This window comes from Euphorbia lathyris, chromosome 6, assembly GCF_963576675.1.
Source record: "Euphorbia lathyris chromosome 6, ddEupLath1.1, whole genome shotgun sequence".
NCBI lineage: Eukaryota > Viridiplantae > Streptophyta > Magnoliopsida > Malpighiales > Euphorbiaceae > Euphorbia > Euphorbia lathyris.
This window is the reverse complement of record NC_088915.1, coordinates 3,293,528-3,312,836: the sequence shown is the minus strand read 5'-3', so window position 1 is coordinate 3,312,836 and position 19,309 is coordinate 3,293,528. Positions and strand designations below refer to the sequence as shown.

General features: G+C 33.6%; 1 protein-coding gene across 4 annotated transcripts; it reads right to left on the bottom strand.

The window, feature by feature from the left end:
• Positions 1 to 210: 210 nt before the first annotated feature.
• Positions 211 to 6,172, bottom strand: LOC136233475 (protein DEFECTIVE IN MERISTEM SILENCING 3-like). Of its 4 annotated transcripts, none has more exons than XM_066023142.1 (8): positions 6,052 to 6,172; positions 4,931 to 5,071; positions 4,633 to 4,747; positions 2,351 to 2,606; positions 1,847 to 2,038; positions 1,455 to 1,772; positions 644 to 869; positions 211 to 563 (listed from the first exon to the last, which is right to left on the bottom strand). In XM_066023142.1, the coding sequence occupies exons 2-7, from the start codon at positions 5,054 to 5,056 to the stop codon at positions 644 to 646; spliced, it is 1,233 nt and encodes a 410-aa protein (XP_065879214.1). In that variant the 5' UTR covers positions 5,057 to 5,071; positions 6,052 to 6,172; the 3' UTR covers positions 211 to 563. The 4 variants fall into 4 exon arrangements, with proteins under 4 accessions (XP_065879214.1, XP_065879215.1, XP_065879216.1 ...); XM_066023143.1 differs by having other exon boundaries at positions 2,351 to 2,588; XM_066023144.1 differs by having other exon boundaries at positions 4,970 to 5,071.
• Between the last annotated feature and the right edge of the window lie 13,137 nt (positions 6,173 to 19,309).

The window sequence follows — 19,309 nt, the reverse complement described above, 5'->3', positions numbered from 1 at the left end:
CTATTTTGACTATTAATTTTAAAGAATTGATAGAAACAAAAACTTAATGATTAGACAATTATTTCCAAAAACAGACTAGCTTAATATATAAGAACATAGAAACTAGTAAATTATTTATCCAAATTAATCAAAAAGTATGAAAAAAGAAAAACCCATAATAATTTCACATAATGCAAAAACTTCACGGTTTACGAAAAAACTTGTAAAAGTTGCTCCTACTTGAAGTGCAGAACATTTTTAAACAACTCCAACTCAGTCAATACAAGAAGTCAGTTAAAAACATTGATTATGAAGATGTTAAGAGTCCAGAAGTTACTAAATTTACCCACTTCTACTCCTAATGGTTAAAAACTAAAAGGAAAAAAATGGCAGATTTGCTACTCTTAATACGAACCGAATTGCTCCTGGTAACTGAATAAGCTGCCATTTTCACGAAAAGAAATTCGTAGCCCATTCAAAAACGATAACGGAATAGAAGACTTTTCCGAGTTGCTATCCTAATAAGGATTTGATTCCCCCTTCTAATATCATCTAGGGTTGAACCTATCTTGTCCTTCCTGCATCTGAAGCCACAGCAAATGCTGTTGAAATCTGCAAAATACAACTCCAATCCAACTCAATTAAGATGTGTTCAGTGCAATACCTAAGTTGTGTTTGCAGAGGTTTGTGAGAGAAACTTAACAAACTCTTCCTTCTTTCTCTCAAAATTGAATCTTGCAGAATTCAACAGCATTTGCTCTCGCTTTAAATCCTCTGTCAACTTCTCCTTTTCCCATGTCTTCTGTTTGAGTTGATTCTCAGTTTCCATGTAGCTATCAGGTGGATTTGCTGACATGGAAGGTTTTGGAAATCTTACATCAACATCAGTCCTGGGGAACAAAAAAAATCCAGAAAGAAGAGATACCAAATGAGAAATACACACACAACACGCGCTCACACACACACATGTAACTCTAAACATAGGGTATGCCAAAATATGTTATTTACTGGGGGTAAGCCTTCCTCTGCCAATTTTTTTGGCAAGAGGTCGCTCCTAAGACTTGAACCCCTGATCTCTCAGTCACACAACAACAACAATGTTTACCGTTTCGCCAAGGCTCACCCTTTGAATCGACCATTCTAGACAAAATAAGTATTTCTTTTCTTTTGTATGATAGTTGTACAAAAATTGGGGGAAGAAAAATCCATGCACCAAATATCATGAGTTGAATTTGGAAGGTCAGAGGCTAATGCTATGAACCCTATAGGTGACCTATTATAATCAAATTATAACACATACATAATTCTATAATCTATCACGATTCAGAAAGACATTTCTTTCTTAGTGCATTTAAACTACCTACATGCAGAAAGCAAATTCCGAAATACCACAAAAGGAGATGCTGTAAACCAATGAAATTCACCATTAGATCCAATTGGAAGACAATTTCATGTCAATAAAGCAAAATACTTACAGATTCCCCAAGGAAAAGAAACCATTAGGCTTAATAATCCCTCCATCCAGTGAAATTGCTCCATCACTTATAAGTGGAAGAGCAAGTAGCATCTCCTCCCTACTTTTGTAAACTTGCAGGCGAGAAAAGAGGCTGTAAAATAGAGTCTCTCTGAGGCCATAGACATCAGATACATACAACAAATTCATGTAATCCACATGGATCATGTTAACAGCGAAACCAATAAATCCAGGTGGACACTTGCCATTAGGCAATTTTGGCCGTAGAAGATCAAGCCTTCTTTGAGGGTCATCATCCACAAATTCACCACAGTAAGGTCTACAAGGGAAAAAAAGTTTGTAATTCAAGAGCTGAATTCCAAACAACAATAAAGAAAAGAAAGAGATACATGCCTTAAATTTTCGAGACAAATGACAAGAAATCGACCATCCAGAGTCCGTCCGATTGTAGTACCAAAGCCTCGAATTCCAGAATCACTATTTATATGGCCTTCCTTGTCATAAGTTTCAAGAGCTTTAACACCTTCGTAAGTCTTGCAAACAATTCCTAGCATTGTCTCTACTCCTAAGTACTCTGAAAGAAGCCTGCAATTAAGAAAGAATAAGTAAAAGTAGATTGAAAATAGTGCAGATAACTAACAACAACTGCATTATCATGCAGCTCTTTAAAGCAAACATCAGTGTGGCAGTAAGTACGGAGGCATTTCACTGATTGAAAATAATAAGAGCTCTTGGAATTGTGGAGTACATAAATTAACTGACTACATTAGAACCAGGAACAATATGCTATATTAGCAAGGAAACTAATCATAAGACTTATTTCATAGAAGAGGAAGAATCTACATGTTAGATAGATAGTAAATATCAGTAGCAGATAACATGCAACTTCAAACTAACCTGCTAAGATTATCATCATCCACCTTGCCCAGAGTAGCAACAATACCAAGCACATCCTTAGTGAATGCGAGTTGAGGTGCGTGAGTACCATGGCGCTTTGTCAGCTGACACACAATGCATGCAGCAGAAGTTTCATGCTGCAGAATTTGCTTTACTGTTTCTGCCTCACTCTGATTGGAGGAATGGCTTTCACTTTCACCACTAGGAGGTCTTGCGGAGTGATAATTACCAAGAATAACTGAAAAGAAACTTGTCCCTAGCAAAAAATGAAAATGGAAAAAGAGATATTATGCATCACAAATGATTATACCGATAAAATCTCCAAACAATTCTAGGATCTAAAAGTAAATACTTCCATCCCGAAACACTGACTGGAAGTTGAGATAAAAAAAACTGCTCACACTATAAGTTCTGAGCTTTGGATTGAGTTACGGGTCCTTGACTATGAAATCAAGAAGTAAATCTTCTTTTCTTTTTCGACCTAGCTTATCTATAATGAGAATTAATTTCGTGACCTCTGAATTTGTTTTTCAAATGATGCTTACTTTATTAATGATAAACACTTCCCTTTTATAACTTATAAGAATACAAAAGGCATACTTGAACTAGAACTCCTGCTCATATTATAATTCAAACTTCCTAAATAAAAATTCTGAAAATAAAACCATACCCCTATTAGAATTAAAACTTCCTAAATAACAATTCTGATAATAAATTCCTACTCCTCAAGGACTAAGACTTCCTAAATAAATAACAATTATGAAACTAGTAAGTCCTAAACCTAATCAAAATAACGATTTATTATGATATAGACTAGCTACAACAATTTTAACATTGCCTTCCCCTACAAAAATGAGTGTGATCTCATGCACAAAGATGATAACTAGAGCTACTTCACCAAAGCATCCGTTGGTGATAGGATTCATCATCTGGTTCTAGTAAAGCTTCATATAGTCCTTCCAGCCAGTGATATCTTTTATACTGATGTCCTCATGTATACGGTTAGTCATAATTATAACAAATCCCCTTAGTCTTTCGTTTCTCTAAAGGGTCCTTCCACGGCTGGCCAGCAGTCCCATCTTGATAATTTCTCTTTTCTCATATAGCCTTGGTAATTCAGCAGATTTATGCAACTCTACTTCGACCAGTATTGTGCCTTTCAACAGTGTGTTGATGCTTACAAAAATGCTCACACATATGCAACCAACCAGCTCAAGGGATCATACGACCCATCAAACTTAGGAAATCCAGTTTCGAGAATTTTGGAAGCAGTCCTCCTCCTGCCGTCGTATTCTATTGTCCACCCCATGTCTCCTTCCTTGTTGTGCTAGATTGCCACTCTCCTTAATGGTTTCTACTTGGAGTACCATGGCCTCCACCTTTGGCCTGTCTTTGCAGTATGAATCTCAAAAAGGCTTCAAACTGTTTTTCCAGATTACTTGATTCACCCATAACTTGCTCTAATACCACTTTGTTAAGCTCCTGAGTTTTGGATCAAATTACGGGTCCTTGAACCTTGAAATCAGGAAGTGAATTTTACTTCTTTTTCTTTCGAGATAGTATGATGAGAATTAATTAATGCAGCTCGTTAGAGAGAAACCCGGATCTCTATGATGAGAACTCCTGACCTCTGAATTTGTTTTTCAAATAGTACTTTACCAATGATAAAATGGTTCCTTTCTATAATAGTACAAAAGGCAGACTTAAACTAGTATTCATATTCAATTAGATTTAACACTTCCTAAATAAAAATTCTAAAAATAAACTACTATCTTATTAGAATTAGAACTTCCTAAATAATAGTTCTGAAAATAAACTCTTATTTCTATTAATACTAAGACTTCCTAAATAAATGATAATTCCGAAAATAACAATTTCTAAATAAATTTACTCTGATTTGGACTAGCTACAACAGTTTCCTAACAACATCATTTTCAGTTTATATCAGCAAAAACTTTACTGAAATATCTTGTCTAATTAAATTAACTAAGACATTGAAGGAAACAGTGTATATGAATGACAGACCTAAACATTGCTACCACAGTACTTAAAGCACCTGGAGAACCAAGAATTAATGGCCAACAATTAAAAACAGGTGACTCGGTCGAATTTGTTAGGTAGCTACCATGCTTAAATTAAAAACCATTACACTACACAACATAAATTTGTTCCTAGATGTGCTTGTATCCAAGTGAACTGCACATGCAAATACTTCTTAGCTAAGTAATCTTCAAGAAGAACTAATCCTCTAGAAGAGGCACAAAAAATAAAATTTAGCATACCTTGCAGATCAAGTATTGAGTCTTGTAATTTGTTTCGTTGACTTTTCAAAAATTTCAAGTTATCCTCATGCTGCTTGATTTGGATTCCTGCTGTGTGTAGATCATCTTGAAATTTCTGCAAAGGTTACAATTTAACAATTAGTTCTTTGACCTACTTTACATTGTAAATAAGCTCCAGTAACTTAAAGGATGTCTAAAAAAATACAAATTGCAATGTGAAATTTCAGCTTTTTTTTTAGAAATGTCAACTCCACATAAAATATAAATAACAGAAGAATTGCTTTTGATTTACACCCACATCACAACAAAATGTAAAGATCCTATGCAAACTGAAAACCTTAGAATTGTATATGACGGATTGGGCTTGCATAGAACCACCATTTTGCATTTCATTACTTGAGATAATACTAGCTTCTTCTTCCATCAGAGCTGACAAATCCTGCGGAAACACTCTATGTAAGAATTACAGCTAAAACAAAAGGATCTACTTAACATTTGTAACTATGAACATATCATCTCAAAGAGCAACATGACACTATGTTCCTTACACAAATAGGTAAAGCAAGGCACATTTGTATGCATCACAGTGCATCTCAAGAAACAATAAAAAGCGGACAAACAAAAACCATATTTACTAATAATGGAAATAGTCATAGTAATCTTCTGAAATCTAAAGATGATAAAGGTCTAAAACATATGAAGCCTGAGACATAATTTCTTTATGGTCTCACTGCATATAGTGAACAAATTAAAAGCCTTCAAAGCTTATGCTCCCAAATAATATCCTAGTTATTGGAAGATGAACTCATCAAAATTAGCTGCAAAGTTTAAAAGTTCTTTGCCATTCAAAAACAAGGGCTGACAATATAATTTCTTTGATAACAACCATGCAAGCATATACATGGCTTCTACTCTTCTACATGTCAAAATTTTCAAAATATAGTTCACTGAGTGAAGCAAAATGAATCCAGCCACACTAATCACCATCCTTCTTAGGGTCTCCAAATTTATCATTCTCATTTAAGCAATAATTCAAAGAAACTTCCGTGATTTTCAAACAGCAATCACAATGAAAAATCAATTTCCAAGCCAAGAGCATACAAATTTCACCAGAATTACAGCTCTACTATTAGCACTGATAGGGGTATGCATACTGGTGCGAGTATTCGAACAGATACGCCAAACAACATTTCTAAAAAGTATGAGATACGGTACGGTGGGGATACAACAAATTTTATATATAATTAATAATATATATATCATTTATAATGAAAATTCAAAAGATACACAAATATATAAATCTCAAATCATATTCATAAAGTGATTATAAAAACACAAATAATACTCTCAAGTCATTATAAAACCACAAATAACATCTATAATATTAACTAATAAGTAATTAATTCATAGCAGATCGACCAGATGAGAGGAAAAACTCGATCAAAGTAGATCGACCAGATGAGAGGGATCGACTTCAGCAAAGCAATCGAGGAAGACAACTGATTGCACAGAACCACTGAACACAAAACCTCGATCAAATGAGAGAAAAGATTTAGGAATTTCAATTTTGTTAGGGTTCAATGTCCGTATATACTAGTAATCCTGGGATTATTTCATTTTAATCCTTATATTTTCTGAGTTTTAAAAAAACCTTTATACTTTCATAGTTTTTAAAAAAAAAACCCTAAAGTATCCCGAAGTGTCCCCGAAGTGTCCCTCGCGTATCCCATCATTTAAAAAAAACATTGTAGCATCATTTTTTGATGGGGCATCATTTAATAAAATAATATTATTTATTTTCTTTTTCATTTATTTTATATACATAAAAACCAGAAATCAAGAATCATTTAACACTAATAATCAATCCATACAAAATCATTTAACTCTAATAATGATGAAATGGGTTGTAGTAAAAACATTGTAGCAACATCAAAACAGATAGAGAATATGATGAAAACATAGTTTGATGCAGTAAATTTGATGAAATGTGTTGGAGATGGTCTAAGCCCTAGTTAGTTGCAAACTGAAAAGAACTATTCATTAAACCCAAAACGCAATATTACCATCCATACGTGGTTCAGATCAACGCGGTTAGGTTTTGACAACAACAAATTTAACTTGTCAAAACTAATTTGTGTGACTCACTTGAAATTCACTTGAAATTATCTGATTATCGATTTATAAACATCCATGCAAAACAATTTTTCTTAGAAAGAGAGGAATTGAGTCCAATTTACATTAGAAAATTTGAATTATCCCAATGATCAAAGAAAGTTAAGCAATTAAAAAGAACCGGACGAATTCCATCTTAAATTACAAAATGCACAACTGGAAAATTATGGACCCTAATTTGGTCGATCCAACAATGAGCTTACCCGGAAATATAACTATAGAATTTAAAGACCTAGGATGGGCAAAGAATAAGATAATAATTTAAATAGTTATCGAGTTTTGTCATTGTATTATACTATTAGGTAATTGTGGTTTCCTAAATACACTACCACTATGTTTAACAGAGGCGATATACGATGTGATGTAGATTGGCTCTCTGAACTTGTCCATAATTTTTTTTAGCTCCCTGAACTTTGCAAATGTCTTACCAGCTCTCTAAACTTGTTTATTCCGTAACAACTGAATACAAAAACCATAATACTAACTCGTGTTAAAGTGCAAAAATACCCATAATGTTTTGGAACAGGAGTAATTTTACAACTAACGTCTAAAATTGTGCAATTTTACCCTAACGTTGGAAACCAAGAGCAATTTTACCTTTAACATTGATAAATTGGGTTAATTTGAGAAATAATTCATCAAATTGTCATCTCGGTCATGAATCTTATCATCTACACTTCATACGTGCATGATTTTATCGGTAACAAATCACAAACATATGTTGGGATGTGGAAAAAAAATATACTATCTTTTGTACAAATTGGACAAAACAATTCAAAAATTTCACCAATTTATAAATTTGCTCCTGGCTACTAACGTTAGGGGTAAAATTGCACCATTTTACACGTTATGGGTAAAATTACTCCTGACCCAAAATATTAAGGGTATTTTTGCTCCTTAACCCTACTAACTCTCGTTCCTCAATATTTCGATCTCTCAATCCTGCAACACTAACTCTTATAATAGGTTGAAAGGTAGGGGAAGAAAAAAATTACCTCACAAATAGATGAAGATGTATTTTTAGAATTTAGGTTTAATAAGTTTTCGTATTTAGTTGGTACAGAATAAGCAAGTTTAGGGAGCTGGTGAGACATTTGGAAAGTTCAGGGAGATAATAAATTTTTATGGACAAGATTAAGGAGCTGGTGATACGAAATAAGCAAGTTTAGAGAACTGGTGAGACACTTACAAGTTCATAGAGGCAATCTACTATTATAGACAAGTTCAGGGAGCTGGTGATGTATTAGGCCTAATTTTATTGACCTATTTTAAAGCTTAGTAACCAATTCACAATATAAGCTCAAAAAAAAGCGAAAAGACTAGTCAAACTTACCACATATCACTTGCTTAAATATAACAGGAATCTATACTATATTCTAGTAGTTAATAGTACTGATGTATCATATCTATGGCCCAACGTGCCATTTTCTTAAAATATTGTAACTCTTCTTCTTCACAACTTTTCTCCTTAGCTTTGCATAACGATGGTGATAAACCGTTCCCAAATAATTACCCACGTTCTCATTTGTCATCTTCGTCTTTGTCAGCGGGGAGTAATTCTAAGAGACGCTTGTTCAAAGAAGCTTAGATCTAGTAATCTTCACATACCCCCAATGTATATATGGAATCTACACCATTATTTAAAATACATAAAATTAATATAATTATTTTTGTTTTTATATGTAACTGCTTAAACAAATTCAGTAAGTAACACCATTATTCCTAAAAAATGAAATATTATAGATTTGTTTATTTATAATTTTTTTCAGTAAAAATGGGGTGATGGTTTAGGGAAAGGCTGGACATCCCGACTAGGTCGACATATTATTAAAAAGCAAAGGAAGAGTATACAAAGGAATAAAGAAACAAAATGAAAGAAATGTATCTCCGTTCCCCAATGGGGATCCCCATTATTCCACGTGATAATTGATTTTTTTGCATTAAGATATCGAATTAGAGGGATATATATACAAACACTGAAAATCTTTGAGGATCTGATATAAAACCATGAATTGCAAGTATACAGAATTTGAGTTTTATATTTAGCAACTTGGGTCAGAGGAGATTTGGTCCCTTGAACCCAAACCAATATTTTCACTTGGACTGGATTTGGCTTCCATGTTTTCTAACAATCATACCCATAGATAAGCTTGAGTGGGTAGCTTCATTTTGGTTGCAAAAAAATTAAATTCACTTAACCCAATTCAAAATCTTTTAGTGATAGAAATTATATTTAGCATCTTGTTTTCATTCATGTATAAACTCTTTTAGTGATAGAAATTTAAAAATATAAAACGACAATTTTAAAATTTCAATGTTATTTTTGTATTAGGAAGTAAATTAACACCATTTTCCAAAAATTGGATTCTAAATCTATTTAACTAATTTTAACCCATTAATAATTTTATATTGGATTTTTATAATGTTTTCGTAAATTACGTGTAATTTTACTATCTCTATAAAAATGACATGTCAAAATATGAGATGTTCAATTTGTGTTTGCGAGTGAATCCTATTAATGGTTAATCATATTTTATTTTCACTACGCCAAAACCCCCTTCAGACGACGATTAAAAACCATTGTCCCGCGAGATATAAATCTGTCACAGGGCTCGCTGCCGTCTATTGCACCTTCAGACGACGGTTAGGTTCTGTCATTTGAAGATATTATACATGACATCAGCCTAGTTTCGTACTATCATATGAACATTGTTACGATGCATCTTTTTATTTATTAACGTCACTTTTAATGTCATCACATGACATACTAATAATTAAAAATATCAAGTCGCTATATGGGAAATTGGCATATTGGTATTCACGGTGAGTTTTTATAATAATTTTTGTCGTAGTAACTTGTATCAGATGGCATAGGTCTTAATCAATCATGTCAAGAGATTTATTTTAGATGACAGATTCTTTTAATTTAATGTCTTTTTATTGTTGTTTAGATGATATTTTTTTAAACGTAAATGTCACTCATTGCCTTCTTCTTCAAATGATTCTGGAAATGAACAATAATTATCAAATGAACAAGAATTTCTGTATATCAGTGATTTTAATTTTACTGGAGACTAATGCTCATAATCTGTTTACATTTGAACTACACAAATAACTGAATGAATGTAGGGTGAAAAAAATAAGCAATTAGTCAGTGTTGATTGGAAAACCAAATCCAACTTGAACTGAAGCATATCTAAGTCATTATCTCCTAGAATCCCCAAAGTCTTGATACCTGCAAAACCAATTGATGATGCTCATTAATTACATACCGTATACAGATAGACCTAATTAATCTCCTTTTACCCTTTCTCCATTCTGAGACCCTTCACTTACCCACCCACATTATAAATAGGAAGCGTTTACCAATTCTCAATAGTCACCCACGGCAACCTAACACTATACTTACAGTTTGTTATTTCGAGCATGGATAGACTTTAAGGAACCTCTATCGTAATGTTGAGTTTCAGATTGACCAACTCCGATATGAGGCACCTAGGTGGCTTGTCAATATACATGGTCCTGATCGGCGGCAATGGACTGTCGTGATGAATGGGCCTCCAAACACCCCTTATGAAGGAGGTGTATTCATAGTCCAAATGGACTTCCCTATCGATTTCCCCTCCACACCTCCAGTTGTAAGAACATGCATAAACTTGTTAACACACATAAATCAGTTCATATTTTTGTAAATACACTCATGATATTACTATTGTTCGCAGGTCATATTCAGGACCTAAATTTACCATCCTAATATCGTGCCCTTGGGGCATGTTTCTATGCCCCAGCTACTTGATCGCCCTGCCCATAGTATTGCCACGGTAAGATGTAAATCTATGTATTTTTTACCCGTAAATTTATCTATTCATGTTTGGGGTCTAGTTTATCTACTCATGTTTGGGGTCTAATTTAATTTATCTATGCATTTTATAGCTGCTGTGGAATATTTATGGACTGCTAGTAGAGCCCTTCATTGAGGGGCCATTTCCTGGCCGAGAGCGAATTGTTGAACGATACATCAGAAACAGGGTAGGTTGTTAGAAATATGGGATCACAAACATAAAATAGGGACGTGATTAATCACTGTCCTTAAGGAAATATTAGCCCCCACTATCAATTGCTATTGGGTTTCTGACTAAGTTTCCTCTAGGATTTCCCTAACATAAAATTAATGATAGCAATTTCACTAATTTCCTATGAACGTATTTGAATAATTAAAACAGTAAGTGAAAAGGTATGAAGGATTGAAGATATTTATAGCCAAAAAACTGGTTGTCAAAATACAGATGTCTCCAGACAATACAGATGTCTCCAAACATTCAGATGTCTCTAGACATACAGATGTCTCTAGACAATACAGATGTCTCTTAGACAAAATAAAATACAGATTTCCTTCTTATTCTTTCCATGTGGAATTTCCACAACACCAATATTAAAGACTAATATCTAACAATCCCCCACTTAGGCTTTATGTATTGGTGTTTAAATAAATCTCATTAGAGTTATACATAAATGTCGATATCTTGCGATTTGGACCTCCACTTAGTGTAACACTTCAAGGAAAAACGAAATTAATGGCGGCTTGCCGCTTTTGAGCCATAATCCCTTTTGTTATATCGGAAGTATCACACACATAACTTCTATATAAATGTACGTTCATAGAAATGGTAGCACTATTATGGCCATGCGCTCATCCTAGACTTCATGGACAATTATAAAAGTAGACCACACTTTCATTAGGAGCGGCACCACTCCTTCTGTCCATATAGGTGAAGTTCAAATACAACATATGAAGCTTCATTAAGAGTCTAAGACTCACCCTAATAATCATATACTATATAATTTATTATTATAGTTAGTATATCAATTAGTTATCAACAACTTGTTTTTACCACATTGAACCTTTACATAGTGATAATACTATACATAGGTTGGGTTTCTGTTGTTGCTGATGTAATCATATAGGTCTTAAACCAATCTCTTTGGACATTTTATATACTATGTCCCTTGGAAGTCCTTTTGTGAAAGGATCTGCCAAATTATTACAAGACTTAACATATACAACAGTTATAATCCCGTCTGATATTAACTGTCGTACATATGAATGTCTTAAGCTAATATGTCTATACTTTCCATTATATATCTTGTTATAAGCTTTAGACAAAGTAGCTTCACTATCGCAGTTCAAAGAAATGGCTGACATCGGTAGTGGCCACAACTTAATATCTAATAACATATTCCTCAGCCATTCAGCTTCTTTTCCTGCTGCTACTAAGGCCAAAAATTCAGCCTCCATTGTGGAATGAGTAATACAAGTTTGTTTCTTTGAAGCCCAAGAAACAGCTCCTCCACCAAGCATAAAAATCCAACCACTTGTGGACTTACTATCACCGATAGTATTTATCCAACTAGCATCTGAATAACCCTCAAGAACTGCTAGAAATTTATTATAATATAATCCAAGGTTTTTGGTTCTTTTTAAGTAACCTAAAACCCTACCAATCGCTTTCCAATGTTCACGACTCGGATTACTCGTAAATCTAGAAAGTTTACAGACATCAAATGTAATATCTGGTCTAGTACTATGTGATGCATACATCATACTTCCTATTGCACTAGCATACTCAAGTTGAGCAACACCTCTTCCCTCATTTTTACTAAGTTTACAAGATGAATCATAAGGGGAATTAGCCTCTTTAAACTTTAAGTGCTCAAATTTATTAAGCACTTTTTCAATATAATGAGATTGACTCAACGCAAAACCCCCACTATGTTTTATAGCCTTGATACCTAAGATAGTATCAACTTCATTTAAATCTTTCATTTTAAAACATGAACTCAAATAGTTCTTTGTCTCATCAATTCCTTTCATATTGGTTCCAAAGATTAACATGTCATCAACATATAAACATATGATGACACCATAATCTTTTGTAAACTTAGAGTAAATGCACCTATCTGCTGAGTTATAAGTAAAACCATTTGATAAAATAACAGAATCAAATTTTTCGTGCCATTGTTTAGGCGCTTGTTTTAATCCATACAAGGATTTAACCAATTTGCAAACTTTATTTTCATTTCCAGGGAGAACAAAACCCTCGGGTTGTTTCATGTACACTTCTTTCTTCTAAATCCCCATTTAGAAAAGTCTTCTTCACATCCATTTGATGTACACATAGACCAAAAATAGAAGCTAAAGCCATAAGTACTCTAATGGATGAAATTCTAGCCACAGGTGCATAAGTGTCAAAATAATCTACCCCTTCTTTTTGAGTAAACCCTTGTGCAACCAATCTAGCTTTGAAAGAATTTATAGATCCATCTGTATTATACTTAATCCTGAATACCCATTTGCATCCAACAGTTTTGGACCCTGGAGGCAAGTCCGTAATATACCAAGTATTGTTTGATATCAATGAATCCATTTCATCATTGATTGCCTCTTTCCAAAAAGCTGAATTTCTAGAAGTCATTGCTTCTTGAAAAGTTTTGGGATCATCTTCTACAGTAAGTATAATTGGTATTTTCAGCATAGCCCACAAAAACACTTTTCAAAGCCCTTGGTCCTAATTTAGTTTTCTTAGGATCTGGGACCTTGTAATATGCAACACAACCCCACACCTTAAAGTAACTTATATTAGGTTTCCTTCCTTTCCAAATTTCATAAGGTGAAACCTTAAATTTCTTAGAAGGTACTCTGTTGTGTATATGACATGCGGTTAGCAAAGCTTCTCGCCATAAATTAAGTGGCAAATTTGCATTAACAAGCATTGCATTTAGCATATCCCCTAAAACACCATTTTTTCTTTCAGCAACTCCATTTTGTTGAGGTCTATAAGGAGCACTAACCTGATGTATAATTCCACTAGATTCACAAAAAGAAGAAAATTATGTAGGAAAATACTCCCCACCTCTATCACTGCGTAGAATTTTTAATTTTCTTATGCTTTTATGTCTCTACCATGGCTTTATAACATTTAAACATTTCAAATGCTTGGTCTTTTGTTTTTAACAAATAAACATAGGTAAAACGAGAACTATCATCAATGAAAGTTATGAAATACCTATTACCTCCTCTAGTTAAATTTCCATTAAATTCACAAATATCAGAATGAATAAGTTCTAACATTTCTGTACTTCTTTCAATTTTAGGAAATGGTTTCCTTTTCATTTTTGCTTGAACACATACCTCACATTTATCTTCATGATCATTACCATAAGATATCATTCCATTTTTAGACATATATTTCATGGTTCTATAATTGGTATGTGTTAAACGATTATGCCACAAATGAAAAGAAGTACATTCAATTGCATGCACAAGAAAATAAGCAGAATTCTCAACTTTATTAATAGACAATTTGAACATTCCATCACAGACATAACATTTCCCAACAAATGCTCCAGCCTTAGACAAAATTATTTTATCAGATTCTATTACAGCCTTTAACCCCTTTTTACATAACATAAAACCAGAAACTAAATTCTTCCTAATTTGAGGAACATGAAGAACATTTGTGAGAATAACTTTCTTTCCAGAAGTAAACTGAATTTCAACAGTCCCGGTTCCTTGAACCTTGGAAGAGTGATGATCACCCAACAAAACTTCATGGTCTAGAGAAGAATCAATATAAGTCTTGAAGAGTACTTTGTTGTTGCAAACATGAGTAGTTGCACCAGAATCATACCACCAATCATTGCTTATGGTAAGAGATGCCATATGCAATTCTTGGATCATACCAATTTGCAACTCAGAAACCATGGCAATAATTTCATTATTGTCAACATGTTCAACAACATTTGCTTTGTCCCCACTCTCCTTCTTATTCTGATTTTTGCTATCCTTCTTCTTGGGGTTCTTACATAATCTTTTGATGTGTCCTTTTTCACCACAATTATAACAAACAACATCAGACAAATTCTTCTTAAACTTTTTGTTGTTGTTGGGATTATTCTGATAATTTCCTTTCCTCTTTTTGCCCCCCTTCTGATTATTACTGGCATAATTAACTTTAGAACTAGAAGCAACATCATGTTTCTTATCACGAATTCAAGTTTCCTCTTCAATTCGTAAATGCTTCTGAATTTGTTCCAAATTAAAATCCTCAGAAGTGTGCAACAGTTTCTTTCTATAGTTATTCCAACTTGGAGGTAATTTGGCTATGATTGCCCCCACAAGTAATTTCTCTGGAATGTCTATAGTAAGATCCTTAAATTTAGAGGCCAAGATAAGAAATTCATGGACTTGGTCAAGTACAGATGCAGAATCATTCATAGTAAATTCAAAAAATTTCATAGTGATAAACTTATTTGCCCCTTGCTTTTCTGAATTATACTTTGTCTCTAGTGATATCCATATATCCTTTGCCTTTTGTACAGGAATGTACAAATCATAAAGACGATCAGAGAGATGGTTCAGAATATATCCTCTACATAGCGCCTCGTCTTCTTCTCGCTTCTTACGTTCCAGAGTGATCAGAAAAAATTTCATAGTCTCCTTCCAACGAGTGAAATTCGTCCCATCAAACCGATCAAGTTTACCAGCATCACCAACATTCTTCAACACGTTCTCCATAATATTTCCTTAAGATTGTTAGAAATATGGGATCACAAACATAAAATAGGGACGTGATTAATCACTGTCCTTAAGGAAATATTAGCCCCCACTATCAATTGCTATTGGGTTTCTGACTAAGTTTCCTCTAGGATTTCCCTAACATAAAATTAATGATAGCAATTTCACTAATTTCCCTATGAACGTATTTGAATAATTAAAACAGTAAGTGAAAAGGTATGAATGATTGAAGATATTTATAGCCAAAAAACTGGTTGTCAAAATACAGATGTCTCCAAACAATACAGATGTCTCCAGACATTCAGATGTCTCCAGACATACAGATGTCTCCAGACATACAGATGTCTCTAGACAATACAGATGTCTCTTAGACAAAATAAAATACAGATTTCCTTCTTATAGGTTACGTAGGAACTGCCAGGAGATGGACTGAAGAGCATGTAGTGGATATATGATGTGCAAATAGTAAGCAAGGGGGCCATTATGATGTGACGTGCGAATAGCGTACAAGGGGGGGCGTGATGTGCGAATAACAAGGAAATTTGGATGCTGGGCAACCATTGAGTTAGATGGTGTGGACTACTGGATAGGCATAGAGCCAATCTTGAAGAACAGAATGATTACTGATTACAAATGTACTTGGTAATCAATCTGATCTTCAATGTTGGCTCCATGCCCCTCCAGTATTCGACGCCATTTAACTCTAATGGTTCCCCATCATCCCGATATCCTTGTTTACCATCTGCACATTCTTGAAGAAAGGAGATTTGGATGCCAAAGAAACACCGAGCTGGATGGTGTGGACTACTGGATGGGCATAGAGCCATTCCTGAATCAGATACTTCATAAACAGAACATAAAACAAGCCAACATGCTTCACACATAGACACATAACACATAACATGCTAAATTGACATGAAACATGTCTCATCAGCATAACTCATGTTAAAATAGAAAAGAATCAGACAAGTTCATCATTTTCAGCTACCTTCCTAAACATAATATCAAGTTCATATGCTGATAGCATCGAAAACCCATCAACATTCTGAATGATTTCAATCAGATAACAAGTCAAGTGGAAGGTATATTGTAAACTTATCTCATCACCATCCTGAATGGTTTCATAACATTTTCAGCTTTAAGAGTATGCCTAGCATGTTATAACAAATAGACAACTTATTCGTGCATGTCTAAAACTTGTTCTCATAGCATCATAAAGCCACCATTATGTACATGCCACTTGGATTGTAGAGTTCATGATGAAGTTAGCATGGTGATGAAGTGTATGATACCGTGACCACAAGCTTAGTCATAAACTTGTGTTGTTAGAATCATACAACTTCATCACCATGTTAAACACTTTTACATAAGCATAACAAGCCAAGTGTATGATACATAGTAATGGAGATTTAGGAGTATGCCTAACATGCTATAACAAGTAGACAACTTATTCAAGCAGACATGTATATTCAAGTGAACATGCTATAACAAGCATACAACTTATTCCTTACTTATCATCATAGGTCATGTTCAAATAAAAAAGAGAATGGTTATATATATCTTATCATTTGCAAGCCATATCAGTACATGCAATTAGCCTAAATTTACCCTTTAATACTTGCTTCATACATGCTCAATGACTCTTTTACAATGTTCCTCTAATACTTGATGCATGATTAATAAGCTACATGCCTAAATGAACAATCGTACACATACTCATATAGAACCTCAAACATAAACATCAACAGAACATCAAACATAAACATGTTTTATACACATACACATACTCAATCACTTCTATCAGTATAACTCATAGGTGTAAGAGTGTTGTCAATCACAATGAATATTCAAAGCTTTAGAGTATGCCTAATCAGTTATATCTAACCAATTAGTTCATACCAATCATTTCATCATCACCCACAACATCATACATATATGTAATCCTTCAGTTCAAACCCACATAACAATATATATATATATATGTATACTCAAAATCAGGCTAGTTTCCTAAATCAATGAGTTCTATGTTCATATACATACACATACTCATTCAGATAACAATCCAAGTGGAAGATATATTGCAAACCTATCTCAGCAGCACCACCCACAACAACATCATACATGCAACCAATCAGTTCAAACCAACATAACAACAATATATACTCAATAAGCTAAAGAAATCTTCCCATATGCTAAACACAAGAACTGAATGACAAGATCTTCAGTCAGCCTTCGCATGTAGCATTTTTACTATCCCTGCAAATATTATGTTCAAATAAAAAGAAATTAGAACATCTTCAGCAACCGGCACTGTATTGCCCTAGGTAAAAAAAAGATAATGACCCAAGAATTTCAGCGGTGAATCTAACAATGAATACAATAAAATCAGTATCTAAGCAAGAGATCTAACCCTTTAAATCATAGCTTTGAAATCAATAGATCCTTATTCCAACTGCTGAAATCGAAATACACAAAAGTAAATCGGATGAGGAAAAGAGAGAGTAAGGAACAACGAAAATCAATATATACTTACCAGTACCGTGTTTATAGCTCAGCCAGTGATTGCATGTTCAAATCAGCCATGGAGATAGAGAGGGATGAGAGGGATGAAGCTCTTGCGTAACCTAAACTAGGGTTTGGGATTAGAGAGAGGGTTTATATATCAGCTGAAATTCTAGTCAAACAAGAGCGCCTAAAATTTGGGGATTGGCCGCGTAAGTAAAATTTCATTTGCTGCTTTTTTGTTTTCGCCAAACAATGACATTCATTTATTAGAAGTGTCATCTGTTGAGTAAGTGAAATTTAACGAAAACGCACGTTTTCTTTGGATGACGGGATTATGTAATCGTAATGTCATCTGAGAATCGCATTTTTTATTTCGCTTTCAGATGACATACAGCTAAAATACTATCACGAAAAATATTCACACGACACTAAAACAAATGTCTGTCATGTACTTTGTGTCATGTGAAAGGGAAAATGGCATAGTGTTTTCTGATTAATATTATTAGCTTTTATGGTATTATATTGTGTAAGGGTTGATTTAAAAAATTTATAGAAGCATCGATGCTGGAAGTTGCTCAAAGTTATAATTTTACTTCGAAAAGTTCTTTATCAAACATAGACCTTATAAATTTTTTGAGAAATAAATTTTAAAAGGTTAATACGTTACTTCGAAAAGTTCTTTATCAAACATAGACCTTATCAATTATCCCCCGTAACTTTTAAAATAGTCAATTTATCCTTGAGTCTGTTTAAAGTATCGTATTAACCTTTTAAAATTTATTTCTCAAAAAAAAAAAAAACCTTTTAAAATTTACATGATGAAATAAAGAGTGATTTTGAAATAGTTTGAAAAGTTAAAATGTGTATGGAACTAATAGATTAATTTAAAAAAATTTAAAAGATAAATAGATAGTTATATATATATATATATATATATATATATAGAGATTTTAAAGTGTTAATTTGTCAAGTTAAAAAATTTAAAAGGTAAATAGATATTTTTAAAATGTAAATTGGTCAATTTAAAAAGTTCACAGTATGTAGATTTTTATTTTTCAAATTACATTAACCATTGATTTTTGTTTTTTTAAATAAGTACAACAATACAAATGTATTAAGTCTAAATTGATTGTGTAAATAGCCGAACCCAAAAGGGGGTTGACCATTGGGTTTCCTTGAAACCCTAAATATCCAGACTTTCTTCTATATTGCCTCCGACTTCTTCAACTCCAGCCGCCGCAGCAATTTGTTTCCCTGTTCTCAAGCATATAATGAGAGGTTTGGGTGGGATCTCACCGATCACAAACCATTTTGATTCAGAATTTCCAAACAGTAAAAGGCAAAAAAGAAGATAATGCCGCGATGAGGATTTGGGTATTCCATCTTGAAGACTAAGGCTTTGGTACCCCTAATTCGTTTTTCATT

Bases quoted from the DNA above. Each gene is read 5' to 3' on its own strand.
- LOC136233475 (XM_066023142.1), bottom strand. From the start codon at position 5,056: ATGGAAGAAGAAGCTAGTATTATCTCAAGTAATGAAATGCAAAATGGT. The intron at 2,607-4,632 runs GTATGCTAAATT...ATTTTTTGCTAG, and splicing joins CTCAATACTTGATCTGCAAG to GGACAAGTTTCTTTTCAGTT. The intron at 870-1,454 runs GTAAGTATTTTG...TTTGTTCCCCAG, and splicing joins TTCTTTTCCTTGGGGAATCT to GACTGATGTTGATGTAAGAT.